Raw genomic sequence first — 16,587 nt, forward strand, 5'->3', positions numbered from 1 at the left:
AAAGGGCAGGGCAAGGGAGGTTTCAAGCCACTGAGCCAGTGATAGGGCCTCTGGCTGCAGGCAACTGGCAATAGAGCAGGGAGAAACAAGCCATAATGAAAATCCCCACCTATTCACAAAGGCTGAGTGACACCTGACACTCACCCGACCTGCCCCTTCAATAGGGAGGAGGGGGTAGGTGTTCCTGCATATATGGGAAGGTGGAAAGCCGGCAATCTTCTTGTCAAAGCTTCCACCATGAAGCCCCCACACCTACCTCCAGCCAGAGGAAGAGAGGCAGCAAGAATGGGCAGGGGCCATGGGAGGGAGGCCTCCTGGTTCCCTCCCCCAGCACACCTTCACACACATACACACATATACAACATGCAGACTCACACTCACACGCATGTGCATGCACACACATGCACTCGCGTGCGCGCATGCATACACACACACACACACACACACACACACACACACACACACACGAGCCAGTTGACAGCCTGAGCTACGAGAGGGGTGTGGAGTGGCTGGGGGTGGTGGGCCACAATTGGAAACGTGAACGGGTGGCGAGAATGGCTGTAGAAAGATGCATAATTTTGCGTTATCCCTCACAGTGATGGGTTCTCTAAAAGACCTTCGTCGTCCTCCTCTTCTTTCTTCCTCTGTGGCTGAGAGCTCTGCTGTTCCCTTGAGACCCACGGTGGCGCTTGCTCACCCCCTTTCTCTTGCTCCTGGCCCAAGGCCCCCTGCAGGGGGAGGTGCGCTGTACTGGGTGACATCTACATTCTCCACCACAGCCAGCCCAGGGCCGAGAGGAGGGTCAGAGGCCCTGGGGGCCTTGGAGCTGAGTTCTCCAGGGATCCTGGGCCTGGTGAAAGAGAAATGGTCACAGAGGGAGGCTGAAATAGGGAGGCCCTGTGGGTCTCTCCTAGGTACTTCCTCTGCCTCCAGCCTCAGAACTCTCTAGGGTCTGGGCTCCCCTATGCCTGCCTCTTCTATAACTGCTCTGGGTCTCAATATACTCCCAGATTTTCTCCATTTCCTTTTTATTGGTTAGTCTGGATCCTTGGAGTTTGTTTTTCTCTGTTAAAAATTCTGTCAACATTCCTACCAATCACCTTCTCAGCCTACCAGAAATTTCAGCAATGCCTTTGTCGGTTGGTAACTTTTTTTTTTTTAACACTTTGTTTTGTTGGGGATGGAATGTACTGATTCTCACATACTAGGAAAATGCTCTACCTCTAAGCCATCCCCAGGCCCTCACTGGGAAGTTCTAGGCAAATATTAAGTTATATTCCAGACCTCTCTTTACTTTCACAACAGGGTCTCACTAAGTTGGTTAGGCTGAACCTGAACTTTCCTTAGCCTCCTGGGTATCTTTGATAAGACCCTGCAATACAAGTCCCTGGTGCAGAGCCACTTTTGACCCAGCTCCTCTCTTTACTCACACTTCTGCACCCAGCTAATAACAGCCTGCATGTTCTGCCCCCAACAGCCTGAGACTGGATTCCTGGAGCAGTGGAAGTGCTTGTCAGTCACTTGCTGTTTAACAGCCTTCAGTGGCCTTGGCAGGCAGTGCAGTAAGCCCAGCACCTCTGATCATTGTTGGGAAGCTCAGCTCTCTCTAAGAGCAGTTTAAGAAGACGGCTCCTTGTCAGACTACCCTTCTCCCTGTGTCTTTGCAAGGGCAGTTCCCTCTTCCTGCTGACTTGCACATGGCTCCCCTTTCTCCAGCGATCTTACCTCAAACCTACCACCCCAATCCTGTCTGTTTTTGTACATGCACCTGTTTGTTTGGTATGCAAACTATCAGCCCATTTGCTTATTGTTTTTTCTGCTAGGCCCTGCGAGCCCCTACACCTTGAACTCATTATGGAACTTCCTGCCTTCTCTTCCTGGATGCTGGGATTGCAGGTGTACACCACCATGCTGGCTTTAAATAGTGATGGGGTTCTTATCTTGAATGCCAGGCAAGCATCCTACCACCTGAGAATCAGTTTCTTTATTCCGTGGCACTGCTGGGGTTTCCTAAATTCTGAGCCAGGGGCTATCCCTGTATCTCCACCTTCTTGCCCCACCCACTGATGTCTGGGCCCCACCAGGGCTCATCCCCATAGCCCTGCCTCCAACCCCGCCCCCCACCCCCGCCCCAGCCTCCCAGCACAGACGCACGCAGGAGCCGCATGGAGGCGCTGGATGCTCCAAGTCGGTTGGCTGCTCGACAGGTGTAGTTGCCATAGTGCCTAGCGCTCACGTTGGCGAAGAGAAGCATGGAGCGAGTGCGCTCGGTCTGCACTTTGAGACCCTCCGCTGAGCCGCTGCTTAGCCTGTGGGGATCCGGATCAGGGTTGGTCTTGGCCTCCCTTGGGGTTCAGTGCCCAGCTCTGCCACAAACACCCAGGCTCTTCTCTTCCCCCATGAGGCCCGGAACTCTCCTATGTGTCCCAAGGACCCAAGGCTCCCCTGCAGATCCCTTCTCCCGCACCAGGGCCACTTCAGTACATTCCTAGTTATGTGTCCCTAATGCCCAGTCTCTAAAACTCAGCCCTGGTGGTCTCTTCAAACTTGTCTTCCACACACTTATCATCGACCCTCGACTCTAGACCTTCTTGAGCGGGGAAGGGGTGGGGGCAGTCCCAGCATTCATTATACTGGTGCCCAAAATAGTCTTTCTTCCAGGAGTCCACAGACCCTGTAACCTAGAAATTGGACCCTAGACTATCAGGACCCAGGACTCCACACCTTTGCACTTCCAGGTTCTCCACCCTGGTTCTATGATCCGAGATCTACGACCTCCCTCCCCTCCCCTCTTCCTTCAGCCTTGCCCAGTGCAGTCCTCACAGCCGGTCATCCTTGTACCACTGGAAATCTGCAGGCGGCACCGCCATGGCTTCGCAGCGCAGGAGGGCGGCCCGGCCCAGGGCGGTGCGCGCGCTGGTCACGTCGGTGATGGTCGGGGGATCTTTAGCGGGAGAGGGAACACAGGCACATTCTTGCTGCATGAGGACTTCAGGGCCCTATTTCAGCACCCTCCTCCGAATTCCCACCCAGCTTCCCGCTTCATGAGGCAGACCCCTCCTCCCCAGGCATCCAGGGTCGGCCCGTGCGCCCCCTTGATGCTCACAATTCACTGTGACCAGCACACGGCGGCTGTCGGGCGCCGAGTTCACCCCGTTGTGAGTAATGCATTCGTATTCCCCGGCCTGGCCCCGCTGGATGTCGGAGATTTCCAGAATCTCGCCCTCTGAGGTGAAGCCGTCTGTGGGGGAGGCGGGGAAGGGGGTGCAGGGCCGGACACAAACACTTAACACGGGACAACACGGGCACAACACGGACAAACATCAGAGGGGCACAGCAGGGCTGGAGTGCCGGGGTTAGTAGGAGCTGGGAAGGTCCTGTGGGGGCAGGATAGGGCTGAGGGTGGGGCTGGAGAACCCATGGTAAGGGGCCTAGGATTTCGGGTGCAACAGATCTAGGGATCTGGGAACCCTTATGTCATGCTCAGGGGACCCACTTGGGAGTAGCGAGTGAAGTCAGGATCTTGGCTATTGATTTTCCAGGATCCAGGAAAGGCGGACAGTGAGATAGGGTCCAGAGTTCTTTGGGGTTCAAGGAATTGGGACCTGCTGACTGAGATTGGTAATCCGGATACCTGTGACCTGAGGTCATAAACGACCATTTAGAACTTAGGACAAGAAGGATCTAGGGTTCAGAAGACACCAAAGGTCAGGATGAAGGGATAAGAGGCTGGATTGGGTTTCTTGCTCTCAAGGCACCCAAGGATTGGGACCCAGTGATGGTCACTGTGAGTCTGCAAAGACACAGGAAGAGCCAGAGTTTGGCTCTCTGGGGATGGCAAGGAAGTGGTGTCCTGGCCTGACATGTCAGGCAGCACCTTCGGGAAAACTGGATCTCAGGGCTCAAAGCAGGTTGTAGGTAGAGACAGGGGTGCTCCTGATTGCCTCTGGATCTATGGCAGGGACCTGAGAATGTGCATTTCTGGAAAATTCCCAGGAGTTGCTGATGTTGAGGTCTGGGGGCCATTCAAACCACTGGGTTACAATAACCAGCAGAGGAGAGAGAGGACTGCTGGCTGACAGAATGGCAGGACACTGGATGCCTCCTAGCTTGGGGCCTGAGTCAGGAAAATCTGTCAGGTGGAAGGAAGCTGGGGTGGGGAGTGTCACATGACCTGGAGATGGGACCAGATAAGGGGATGAGAGTCTGGTAAGAAATGGGGATCAGGATGGGCAGGAATCGAGTCACCAGACGGGCTAGAGGGGTTCACAGTGAGGGACTCTGGAACTTTAGCTAGGGATATAGAACAGAGGGGCCCCGATTACAGCCAGGGGGAGGATCCTCACCTCGGAGCTGTCTCCAGGTGACGGTGGGCTCTGGCCTTCCCACAGCCAGGCAGAGAAGGTTCACATTGCCCCCTTCATTCACTGCCACAGGTGAGGAGATGTTCACGATGCGGGCAGGGACTGGAGACAGAGAGGAGAGTTGGGGTGAGTGTGCATTCCCAGCCACCCGGACCTAAGCTCCACTGCTGCAGACCCAAGAGCAAGGCCTGGCTCTCCTGCCTCAGACCCAGGATTTCAGACCCCAGCTTACCTCCATTAGACCCAGGGGTGTGGGCTCAGACCCTCCTCACTCAGACCCATGGGTGTAGACTTCACATTACAGCCCTCCACCCCCAGACTGAGGAGTCCAGCCTTCAGCCCTCCTCTGTCAGATCCAGGGGTCCAGATGTCAGCCTTCCCTCACACCCAGGAGTCACACTCAGACTCAATCTTATTCCCTCAGACCCTGAAGTGCAGACTCCAGCCCTCCCCCTTCCCACCACACCCAGGAGTCCAGACCACCATCCTATCTTGTCAGATCCAGGACTCCAGATTTTAGCCTCCTCCCTCACACCCATGGGTGCACACTCTAATCCTCCCTCTGAGCCTCTCCTTGGGAAATAAGTGCAAAGAGGGAGAGACAACCAGGCTGCTGTGTTTCTTTAGCACCCAGAAGAGTCACCACTTGAGGGTCATCTCAGTCACACAGCTCCCCAAATACACAGAGCTGGAGTAGAGTGTCTCTCCCACTGCCTAGTTGGAGAACCACTGTGGTGCTACGCCCACTCGAGCCTGGCTGAAATCCACAAGGGCAGGGTGGCTCAGGTTCCACTCACTTGTATCCCAGGCCAGCTGTGGCCCCAGTGCACACAGTGAAGACTGTTCATTGGTGCCTCCCAGCCCTGACCATACTACAGGCCTGGCCCCTCCCCACTTGTTTTCATCTTCACACAGGCTCACCATGGACGATGAGGTAGACCTGAGTGGTGTAGGGCTGGTGGCGGGTCTGGAAGGAGCAGGTGTAGAGGCCCTCATCCCCGAGCCCCACTTGGGTGATAAGGATGGAGAACTCCTCAGGTGTGTTGATGAGCAGCCGCACCCGAGGGTCACTGGTCCAGCGGTCGTTTCCTGCATACAGGATGTTGGAGCGGTTCAGCCAGGCCACTCGGGTCACATGCTCATCAATGAAGCAGCTGGGGAGGAAGAGGAGGATGAGACAAGAAGGCAAGGGTTTCCCCATCCACTGCTACTACACCTGCAGGACCCTGGGAGGCAGAGCTGGCAGTGCCCACTGTACAGGAGGGTAAAGCAAGCCTCAGAGATGGAAGAGGCCTGGAAGCCAGACTTCTGAGGAGGTGCTGTGTATTAAAGAGGGAGTGGGGAGGGAAAGACTGACGCAGAGGTGGGAAAAGGGAGGGAGGGAACAGAGACCCTGAGAGAGAGAACAGAGACATGTGGGGAGAGATAGACAGAAAACAAGAAAGATGGGACAGAGACCCCCAAAAAGGAGACAGAGGGAGAGGGAGAGAGAGAGAGAGAGAGAGAGAGAGAGAGAGAGAGAGAGAGAGAGAGAACAAGGGACAATGACCCAGGTGGGGGAGAGACCCTAGGGAGAAGACAGGGCTAGAGAGACCAATAACCCTCACTTAGCCAGCATCCCTGGCACTCGTGGTCTACAGGGTCTTGAATCACAGTGGTTTTTATCTCTTCACTTTTACAAGGACAGTAAGGTCTATAGTTGGAGCTGGGTTTAGTGTTCACACCCCTCACAGCTGGCTCCAGATGCAGGAGATGTCACTCAAGGCTTGTGCATGCAGTGTGGGTGGAGGGGTGTAGCCTTGTGAAGCCCCAGGCTGCCTGAGCCCCTACAGGGGGATGTACCTGAGGGTGGCGTTGTCACCTTCACACACTGTGTAGTTGTCTGCAGGTGAGCTGAACTCCACGCTCTGGGATAGCAACCCTGCAGAATGGAGGGGATTACTCAGCCTTGGCAGCTGGGGAGGGGCCAGCTGTGACAAATACTCTGTTCATGGACACAAACACATACACGTGGCTTTGGTGACCCAGGCATGTGCATCCACTGCTACAAGAATTTATTGTTTTCAGAAATTCACACACAGTGGACATACTCAGAGTAGGCCAATATGCCATGTTCCTTCCTCTGGGTCTGCTCTGACCCATAAACAGAATGGAACTCTTGTGGAACAGTGTGCTTACAGAGATGACACCCAATCGCAGCCCACACACACAGACAAATGTGCATGCAGAGAGATACATGCACATTGGTGCATGTGTACAAAGACACATCCACACAGACACCTGTGCGCCCAGACACATGTATGCACATATCAAACACAGTGACACAGACATGCAGACACATCTAAGCACTCAGCTATCGACCACACACACATGCCAAACAAAGCACTCAGGGTCACATTAGTATGCACAGACTCCCAGTTACATAATAAGGAACACTGTCCACTGGGCTCGACTAGATTGCTATCTTGATAACACAGCACCACATGAGGTGTTTGCAGGATTGGACTAAGTAATATTCCCTTGTGGAAATGGCATTCTCTAAGCACTGGAGGCAGCACAAGAACTGGCCATGCCAGCTCAAAAGGTGGCACACAAAACCACCCACAGGAGGAGCTCATTAACTTTGCTGGGGGTGTGGGAGTGTGGGGGTGTGGGGGGGACTCTTCTTTGATGGGGTAGTTGCCTGCACGTTGTCCGAGTGCCTGTGTGTTACCCTCACCCACAGTCCTGTGAATAACCCCATTAGAACTCATGAGTCTACTAAACTAGATTACATTTCAGAACTTTCTCTCGTATATTGTTTGGGCCCTGTCTGGGGTGGGTAGATGTTCCCTTTTGTTGTTGCTTTGGTTATTTATATGTATGTGAGCTGTGTGCATATACATAGGGGTGCCCTTGGAGAAGGCATCAGATCCTCTGGAGTTGGAGTTACAGGCACTGTAAGCTGTCTGATGTGGGTGCTGGGCATTGAACTCGGGTCCTCTGCAGGAGCAGCAACTGCCTTCACTATTGAGCTGTCCCTCCAGCCCCATGGATAGGTATTTATGCAAGTCTCCTCAGGTAAAGTCATAGATATAATAAACAAGTATGCAGGTGTGTTCGCATACAGACAGAGGTATCATGTTTATACATACAAGTACTCAGGACTCACATGCATACACACTTGCACACAAAAAGACACATTGTGCAATTCACACACGCAGACTGTTGAGCATACAGTACACATGCATGCATAGACACTCATGTATACAAGAAATATATTTTCAACAAATACAAATGTACATATGAGCAGGTGTACATACGCACACACAGATGCACATAAACACACATTAACTCAGGCATACATGTGCAAACACACACGGAGGGAGCTATCACAGATACTAAACATGGGCTTGTATGCACACCTTTAGAAATCCTGTGGTTGAACACAAACCACACACACACACACACACACACACATGCACACACACACACATGCACACACACACATACACACATACGGCCTGTCAGTGCTCAGTGCGAACACAGGTCTGCCTGCATGCACCAGTGTGGTCTGATCATATCACCATTCAGGTCTCTGTGGATGGGGCCAGCAGGCTGGGCCAGGGCCAGGGAGTGGGGGCTGGGTAAGTGGGGGAGAAGGAGACTTCACTGAGAGGCGGTCTGGCTAGATGACCTTGGATGATTGGAGCGGCAGGGCCCTGAAAGGGCTGCCCTGCCCCCAGCCTGGGAAAAGCAGCTAATTAATCTAATGAATTAATTGCCCGTGGTATCCCAATGACTCCCTGGGGGCCTCTCAATCAACAGCCCCTCAGGATGGGGCTAGGAAAGAACCAATATAGCAGGCTGGCTAGGCCTGGGGTTTGGGTCTGAGCCTGAAGCCTCTAAGCTGGGTTATTGAAAAGCCCATGCAGGGGACTTTGTCATATATGTTCAGGTTACAATGGGATGTGTACGCATATATACACCCCACAAAGGCCTCGGAAAAACACAAAGCCAAGGCTAAGCCCTGTCATACATATGGCTATGGCCTAGGTCAGAGGGACACCCACAGTCCCAGACACATGCCTGGTAGAAGGTCTCTTATAGAAATGAGGTGTTTCCCAGGAGCAGTCACACGAAGACACCAAAGGCCAAACAGTCACCCGCTGTCCCCTCATGATTCCACTGACAACAGCCTTGTAACCCCCGCCCCACAGCTGCAAAGTCCACTCAGCCAGGGTTACAGGTACTCGCAGCATTGCCAGCCTGAGCAGGCATTCCACACACCCACTTTGGAAGGTTCTGGGTCCCACTTGCCCAAAGCTACACTTGTCCAAGGGGACAGACCACCACACTGTCACATCGCCTCCAACACACAGGGGCTGTTCTATCTAAGAATCTGTAATTCTTAGACAGTAAATCATGCTGTCACCTCTGACCAGGTCATGCATGGCTGAGCACACACACACACACACACACACACACACACACACACACACACACACACACACCGAGTCTGAAAGTCACAGATCAAAATATACATCCAGACCAAAGGAAGTAAGGGAATGCAACAATCAGTTCAGGAACACAGCCATATGTGGTACCGAGAACCCTTCATAAGCTGGCCAACCCTTCAGCAAGCTCTTAGTGTCCTAGACAGGTTCCTCAACCTTGGCCCATTGAGGTCTAGAGTTTCCTGGGCATTGTAGGGTACCTAGATTCCCACACTACAGCAGTGACAACACAGGACACCCACAGATATTGCTGGAAGTCCCCTGTGGGTAGATCATACTCCACTCTCCCAGTGCTCTGAAGGGAGGAAGACAGGTGGGAACCAGTGAGCTGTCCAAGGCGAATGCCTTTAGAGCTGGCATGTCCAGCCCACTCGCACATTCTCAGTGTGCAAATGGGGGCCCTGAGATAGAGAGTGGAGGCCCACACCACAGGCAAGCCCTCAGCCACAGGTTCTCCAGACAGAGGGACCAGCTCAGAGGCACTCCACACTACTGATCTCTTCCCAGTACTGACACTGCCACTTCTAAAACCCCAAATGGCCCCTGTGACCAAGGCTCCCTTGTCAAGTCCCAATGTCCCAGTGCCACCCTTCCTCCTCCAGCCCCGACTTGTGTGTGGCCCAGATGTGTCTCTCTCTGTTCCTCCATCCACTAAACCCTCAAATTCCTTCTCCAGTGGCTCAGGTGAACTCCAGTCTCTGTGCTCAGGTCACATGACCTTGAATCAAGGTGGCCTTGTGTTGGACAGTCTAAGGAGACATGTGACACATGACCCAGTTCCTCAATGGGCCTTTAGCTCTTTGCCTCTGTATAATAGACACCACAGATCTTCATATATGTATTTTAAAAAACACCCAGACCCTGGGACCAGGTGCTATGCAACCTGGGCTTCATTCAGAGAGTGTAGAGATCAATTCAGGCAGGCATTCATTTACCCAAAGACAATCTTTTTTTTTAAAGCTTTATTTTATTTTCATTTGTGTGTGTGTTTTTGTTTTTGAGACAGGGTCACTCTACATAGTCCTGGCTTTCCCGGAGTTCACTATGTAGACCAGGATGACCTTGAACTTACAGAGATCCACCTGCCTCTGCCTCGATTCTCGAATGCCTGAGCTTCTTGATTGTGGCCATGTATGGGACTCCTCCAGGGCTGCAGCTTGATCCAGGGCAATGCCTGGCCCACAAAAGATGTTTAATGTATCATTGTGGGAACCCTGCTAGGAGCACTCCCAGACTCTGTCAAGCCTGGGTACACTTCATTATAACTAAATTCGCATGTGATGCCATCTCTCCTGCAGACTGACGTGTTCTGGGGGCAGAGCCTCATTGTGACTCAGATCTATGTCCCTAGTGTCTTCCAGCTCCCACCGGAGTCCTCTTGGAAATAGTTGTTGAATGACTAAATATGAATGGATGCCTGTGACTCTTGAACTTCTTTTCATTCCTCAAGACTCCAGCATAAGTACCCCATTCAGGAAGGGCTCTGTGACTGCTTGGGGAAGAGCCCCATGCCCTGCTCCAGGGGGCCAGTTTATATGTCTACAGCACCTCCCCCACCTGACCTGGAGTTTCCAGGTGGTGTGATTAAAAAGAGTCATTTATTTGTACTTCATGTGTACACATGTGTGCCTGTGTGAGTTTACGTGTACCATGTGCGTGCAGAAGCATCCACAACCAGAGGGTGTTGGGTTTCCTGGAACTGGAGTTAGAAGTGGCTGTGAGCTGCCATTTGGGTGCTGGGAGCCAAAGCCAGGACATTTGCAAGAGCAGCAAATGCTCTTACCCACCGAGCCATCTCTACAGTCCCACCTGTTGTGATTTTTATGTGTGACCCAGGACTATGCCTGGTTTAGATCAGGAAGGGGTCTGTGGAGAGGAAGTATAAGGGTCTAGAGACATGTAACAGATCTCAAAGGAGACCAGGCTAGGAAGCCCGGTATCCATCTTTCCATGTCTTGACTACACATCCCCATGAGTTGAGCCTCAGTTTCCCCATCTGGAGAAAATAGAGAATGAGAATTCAGTACAAGTTTTTCTGAGTGCTGTCTTGAGAGGACACAAGCAAACAGTTCAGAGCCTGACATGTAAAATAGCCAGGGAAGTGCTGGCTATGTCCAAAGCACGTTCTTCTTTTAAAGAATTGTATACCATTCTCATTGGCCTGGTGTCAGCCTCACTAGCTGTGGCAAAGAAGAGACTGTCTGGTTGGCTGATATTTGTGAGTCCTGCCACTCCCTCCAGACATCTTGCCAATATATGTTCTGAGAACCCTGTCTTAGCTTGCCCTGGGAAAAAAGGTGGAGTCCCAGATCAAGGCTCACCTCTCTCCCTCAGGAACAAAAGTCCATTCGTCTCTCTCTGGGACTCAGTTTCCCCACTGGCAAATGAAAATGATGACTGGCCTCCCTATTTTACTAGAGATAGGGTAGATTAGAGCAATACTGTGAAAGTCAGGCTTGGTGGCTCATGTCTGTAATCCCAGCCCTTGGAAAGTGAGGCAGGAGGATTGCCCCAAATTTGAGGCCAGCTTCACTATAGAGTTCCAAGCAAGCCTGGACTACAGAGTGAGTTCCAGGCCAGTTTGAAATACATAGTGAAACTGTGGGTTGTATGTAATTTTTGGTGTGTGTGTGTGTGTGTGTGTGTGTGTGTGTGTGTGTGTGTGTGTGTGTGTGTGTAGACAGAGAGAGAGAGAGAATTGAGAGAATTTAGGGATTTAGAAGGGAGGTATCGTGTGAGGACAGAATTCTCCCATGTCCCTGCTCTTGTGGGTTTTCCAGTCTAGACTAACAGAATAAATCAATAATAAACAGAGGTCACAGTCAAGGGAGGAAGAGATTTCTGACAAGCTCTGTGTACAGAGATGAGAAGTAAGAATCTTTAGAGATCCTGGATGAATCTCAGGCAAAGCTGGGACCCTTGTGTGAGGAGGACTGAGGCTGGAATGCTATGATCCCACAGTCCTACTGCCATTGGCAGTGAGGGACCTGCAGTCTGGCCTCCTGTAAGCTGCCCAGAGAAGGGCTACAGAAGGATAATCTCTGCCATGATGGGCTCCTGAAAGCCCACCTTTCTGCACAACGAGGCAGCCTGAGGCCTCCACTCATGTGATGCCTGGGCACTGCACATCAGCCACCCTTTTCTGCAGGTTGACACCTCAGGGCCTTTATACCCTCTGCTTTCCTTGGGACCTGGAAAGCCAAGGCTGGCTTTTCTCTTCCTTCAGGCCTTAACCCCCTTCTCACCTTCCTAGGGGTGGCTTCCTGGACCACCCTCCTCTAAATGGACAACTCATCCTCCAGGGCACTTCAAGCCTCTTCCCATTATGTAACACTCTCTGAGATAACTTATCTACTTGTTTGCTAGATTTTTTTTCCAGCTGAATTCTTGATCGCTCTTCTCTCCTCTATAAGCTCTGTGAGGGCGTGCTTGGTGTGGCTTGTTCCCTGCTCCCAGGCCTCACCACACACACCACATTTCTTAGGTGCCTCAAATGGCAGAGCACACAATATTCGCTAAGTTAATGAAGCAAGTATGGTGGTGCACAATTGTAACACTGGTGCTGAGGACACTAAAGCATGACAACTACTGCAAGTTTGGGACCATCCTGGGCTATTCACAAGATAGGGCAGTATGTGACTACCTTCTGAGTTTCAGACCAGCTTGGGCTGATAACTTGAGTTCAATTCCCTAGACCTCCATGGTAGAAGTAGAGAACTGACTCCCACAAGTTGTCCTTTGACCCCCAATATACAAATAAGTAAATGTAATAAATTGTAATATAAAAACAAGGAAAAATGATAAAGTCAGTTTTTGGTACAGGGTGCAAGGGCTATTGACGTGGTTCAGAGTGGATGCTGTGTGCATGCCCTCTCTCCTCCAGCTGCCCCAGGAGCAAAAGGTGCCCCCTTCTCCCACCAACTTACTCACTGTTGAATTTTTTTTGACAGAGTTTGGAGACAGGATCTCAGACAGCTCAGTAGCAAAGGCTGACCTTGAACCTCTGATCTTCCTGCCTCTGCCACACAAATTCAGGGACACTACCATGTCCCAGTTCATGGTGCTCTGGGGATCAAACCCAGGGCCTCCTGCATGCTAACCAAGCACTCTACCGACTGAGCCACATCCCCAGCCAGCATAGCCTTATTTTTTGAATGAGTATTAAATGTGTGGACAGAGTTGGCATAAAGGATTTGGGGAAGGGGACTAATTGTAGGTTCATAGGCAAGATTACATAGGCAAGAGGTTTTGTTAAGGGTAAATAAACCAACAGCAGGGAAATGGGCTGACTTTATTTCTGTTTTAGGAAGAAAACACTAGCAAAAACCAATGGGCCTTCTTTGCTTTGCATTGAAAGTTGTGTGGGATGAATTTGTGAAATGAAAGAAAGCTGGGGGAGTATGCCCTTTGCTGCCCGGCACCTGACCCATCGGCTTCTTTAAGGTGTGTGTGTGAGACCTGAGCATGGTAGCCACATCCATAGACCCAGGATCTAGGAAGAAGAGGCAGGAGGATTGCCTTCAGTTCAAGGCCAGCCTGATCTACATATTCCAGGCCAACCATGGCTATATATTAAGACCCTGTCAAAAAAAAAAAAAAAAAAAACTGTGGGAGAAGGGAGGAGCCCACACCTATAATGCAGCACTTGAAAGGCTGAGACAGGACTATATAGTGAGACTCTGACTAGAAGAACACATGACTATATGTGAGGAAGATGGGGTCAAAGATTTGGTTCTTATACACGCCTCATCAAAACATGGATTAAAAAAAGAAAGCACTATTTTGCATACTTTATAAAATAAGGTGCCACCCCCCAAAGTAGCAGTGGATATGAATAGGCACCTGCCCAACAGTTAGATTTATTTTGGTTCAACTCAGTGGGTCCGACCTTCCCTCTCTCAGGGTTTCATTGATCAAGGTCATTTGGCTTTGGCAGAGACCCCACCCCAGCAGCCCCAGGGGAGGATCCCAGAAGACTTGCTTAGTAAGGATTTCTGAGAGGTAACTTGGCCAATGGGACAGTACCTTCAGAAGAGAGTTGGTGGAGGTCAGGGGTCAAGGAAGTACAGTGAAGGGGAGGAAGTGAACAAGGGGTACAGTAAGAGGGAGGGACTCAAACACAGGGGCCGAGGGAGGTCAGACTGGGAATCAGATGTGCCACCATGACTCCCTGAAACAGCCCAGGGAGACTGGCAGTGTCACCAGCAAATAACTGAGGCTGGCGAAGGGGACCCATAACTAAGCCAGAAATTGAAGCCTAAAGTGACAGGAGAGAAAGGGACCCATGCGTGGTCAGCAAGTAAGACAGTGCTCAGCTTTGGATTGGATTGTGCTAAGAGGTGGACTTTCTGGCCCATTCCACTCCTGGCAGATTACATGCCCTCCCCCAATGGATTTGCATGTGTGTGTCCTGTGTAGACAGGGTTGTTTATGTGACTGTAGTCTGCAGGTGTGGTTTGGCTGGGATGCTGGGGTGTTTCTGTGACTGTGAGTGACTTGATTGGAGGCCCAGAGTAGCTGCTTCCCTTAGGGCTGCTGGGGTCACAATGCTTAGCATACCCCTGATTCTGTGATGCTGGATTGGACAGGGCCTGGAGGAAGTGATGTGGAAATGCCAAATTAACACTTTCTTGGCTTCCTGGTTACCCACGGCTCAGTTTTCTGCCCCATCCTTCTCCCTCCCCTCCTGTGCCCGAGGGGGGGGGCGGGCTTTCCTTGACAGGCCCTGCAGGGAAGGCAGCCCAGACACACATCCCCAAGGCAGGACTCACACCTGCTGCTGCAGAGGGTCTTCAGGCCCACTGGATTGCTGCGTTAACTCTTCCCGTCCTACCTTCTCCAGACCATCCTCACACCTTCACCTGTCCATTTCTCCATCCAAACAGTCATCAGAATCCTTAGCCCAGCACCCCAACTTCCCGACTTCCCAAGACCATCTCCCAGTTAACATCCCAAATGCCAACACTTTCAGCTGAGAGGAGTTTCAGCCCCTTCCCTGATTTCCCTGGGATTTCAGTCTGTTATCACTCTGTGCCTTTGCTTGCTGACCCTGGGAAGACATTCCCTTTTCCACCTCGCCTAAAGACGCAGAGCCCTGTCCCCAGGCAAGGGCTGCACAGGGGACCCCCTCCAAAACGCAAAGACAAGACCCTTCCACACACAGCGCGCATCATTCCAGCCTGGTACCCCAACTCAGTTTGGAGAGATTGCCCAGATGGGGACTGTTACCCCAGCGTCTGAGCCCCTCCCTGACCTAGAGCTGCACATTCCTGCCGCCTCAGGCTGGCAGCAGGTGTCGGCGACCCTCTTGCTAGTGATGGGGCAGCTGACCAGATGGGGACGTCACCCCTGAACCCCGGCGCATCCATGCACCCAAGGACCCCTGCTCATCCAAGGACTGCCGCCGGGTCCCCGGCTCCAGACATCCGCATACCCCCACCCCCGAGGGGTACCTCCCTGCCCGCCTCCGCCCTGGCCCTGTACCCCCTCCCGGGACCCCGGCGTCCCCGCCGAGCCCCCCCGCCCCGGCGCTGCGGTACCTCGGCTGATGACGGCCAGGCCGGCCAGGGCGGCGGCAGCGAGGAGCCGGAGCCGGGCCCCGGGCGCAGGGGGGGCATCGCGGCGGCGCGGAGGGGGAGGGAGGGGGCCGTCGGGGCGCGCGAGCCTGGGGGAGAGGGGGAGGGGAAGGGGGACCCCGCCTGCGGCTGCACCGGCCCGGGGGCGGCGGGGGCGGGGGGAGGGGCTGGGGGGCGCGACGAGGCGGCCGGAGCTGCTGCAGACCCGGGGAGGGGGGGTGGCGCTGACGGGCAGGGAGACTGGCCAATCAGGACAGGCGGGGGGCCGTGGAGGCGGGGCCGGGGGGTTGCTCGTTGGAGGGAGAGGCCTTTGTTACTGTGGCCTGGCCCTTCCCCCGCCCTCCCCCGTGCCACTGGCGTCCTCCTGATCTCCAGAACCCGGGCTTGAGACGCACTTCATTCAGTTGCCTCCTGCTGCAGGATCAAAAGCCCTCCTCCCCAGAGCCGGGTCCTGACCCTCCTCCCTCAGACCCAAGGTGCACAGACCCCCAGATCCTCCTCCCTTAGTCATAGGAGTCTAGACCCAGTCTTCCTTCCTCATACCCAGGTGCAAAAGCCACAGCCTCCTTCCTCAGGCCCAGATGCGCAGACCCCAATCTTCTCCATCAGACCCTGGGAGTCCAGTGCCCAGCCTCTTCCCTCACACGCAGATGTCCAGACTCCAGCCCTCGTCCCTTAGACAAGGTCCAACCCCAGCTTCCTCCCTCAGACCCAGGAATCCACATACCCCCCATACAAAATAAGTTAAATATATATTTATTTATATATATCTAAATATATATAAATTTAAAGAGAGAGAGAGAGAGAGAGAGAGAGAGAGAGAGAGAGAGAGAGAGAGAGAGAGCGCCACAGCTCTGAGCCGAAGTCAGATAAGCTAGACAGTGGGGAAATAGCTGTTCTCTTTCCGTGTTTATAACTGTGATAAAGAAATTAAAAAGACTCTAAGCAAGAAACCTCTGACCCTAGACTATGAGACAGGAGGCCACAAGCAGTTCCCCCCCCCCAAAAAAAAGAAAAGGGAACGAGCACATCACAACTGTGTAAACACCGGCCTCTTGACCATTGTCTCTAAGAAAACTAACAACTAATGGCCTCTTGATCTGCTGGTCATAAATCCCCCAGACCACAGGACATGTTAATCAGCCCCTACCT

The 16,587-nt window shown here is 52.6% G+C and overlaps 1 protein-coding gene across 1 annotated transcript; it reads right to left on the reverse strand.

Moving 5' to 3' along the window:
- Nucleotides 1–761: 761 nt before the first annotated feature.
- On the reverse strand, nucleotides 762–16,041 carry Iglon5 (IgLON family member 5). The gene is made up of 10 exons (XM_027420526.2): nucleotides 15,979–16,041; nucleotides 15,571–15,659; nucleotides 15,400–15,524; nucleotides 6,207–6,285; nucleotides 5,286–5,518; nucleotides 4,347–4,466; nucleotides 3,107–3,241; nucleotides 2,824–2,944; nucleotides 2,155–2,309; nucleotides 762–850 (listed from the first exon to the last, which is right to left on the reverse strand). Exons 1-10 carry the CDS (start codon nucleotides 16,039–16,041, stop codon nucleotides 762–764), a joined length of 1,209 nt encoding a protein of 402 aa, XP_027276327.1.
- Nucleotides 16,042–16,587: the final 546 nt, after the last annotated feature.

This window comes from Cricetulus griseus, chromosome 6 (assembly GCF_003668045.3).
Source record: "Cricetulus griseus strain 17A/GY chromosome 6, alternate assembly CriGri-PICRH-1.0, whole genome shotgun sequence".
In the NCBI taxonomy this organism is placed as follows: domain Eukaryota; kingdom Metazoa; phylum Chordata; class Mammalia; order Rodentia; family Cricetidae; genus Cricetulus; species Cricetulus griseus.

What these genes read in the sequence shown, in the direction of transcription:
- Iglon5 (XM_027420526.2), bottom strand. Translation starts at nt 16,041, where the DNA reads ATGGAGAAGATTGGGGTCTGCGCATCTGGGCCTGAGGAAGGAGGCTGT. An exon ending in GCTGTGGCTTTTGCACCTGG is followed by an intron (nt 15,660 to 15,978) that starts GTATGAGGAAGG and finishes CCTGCCCGTCAG; the next exon opens with CGCCACCCCCCCTCCCCGGG. An exon ending in CGCCTCCATGCGGCTCCTGC is followed by an intron (nt 851 to 2,154) that starts GTGCGTCTGTGC and finishes CTCTTTCACCAG; the next exon opens with GCCCAGGATCCCTGGAGAAC.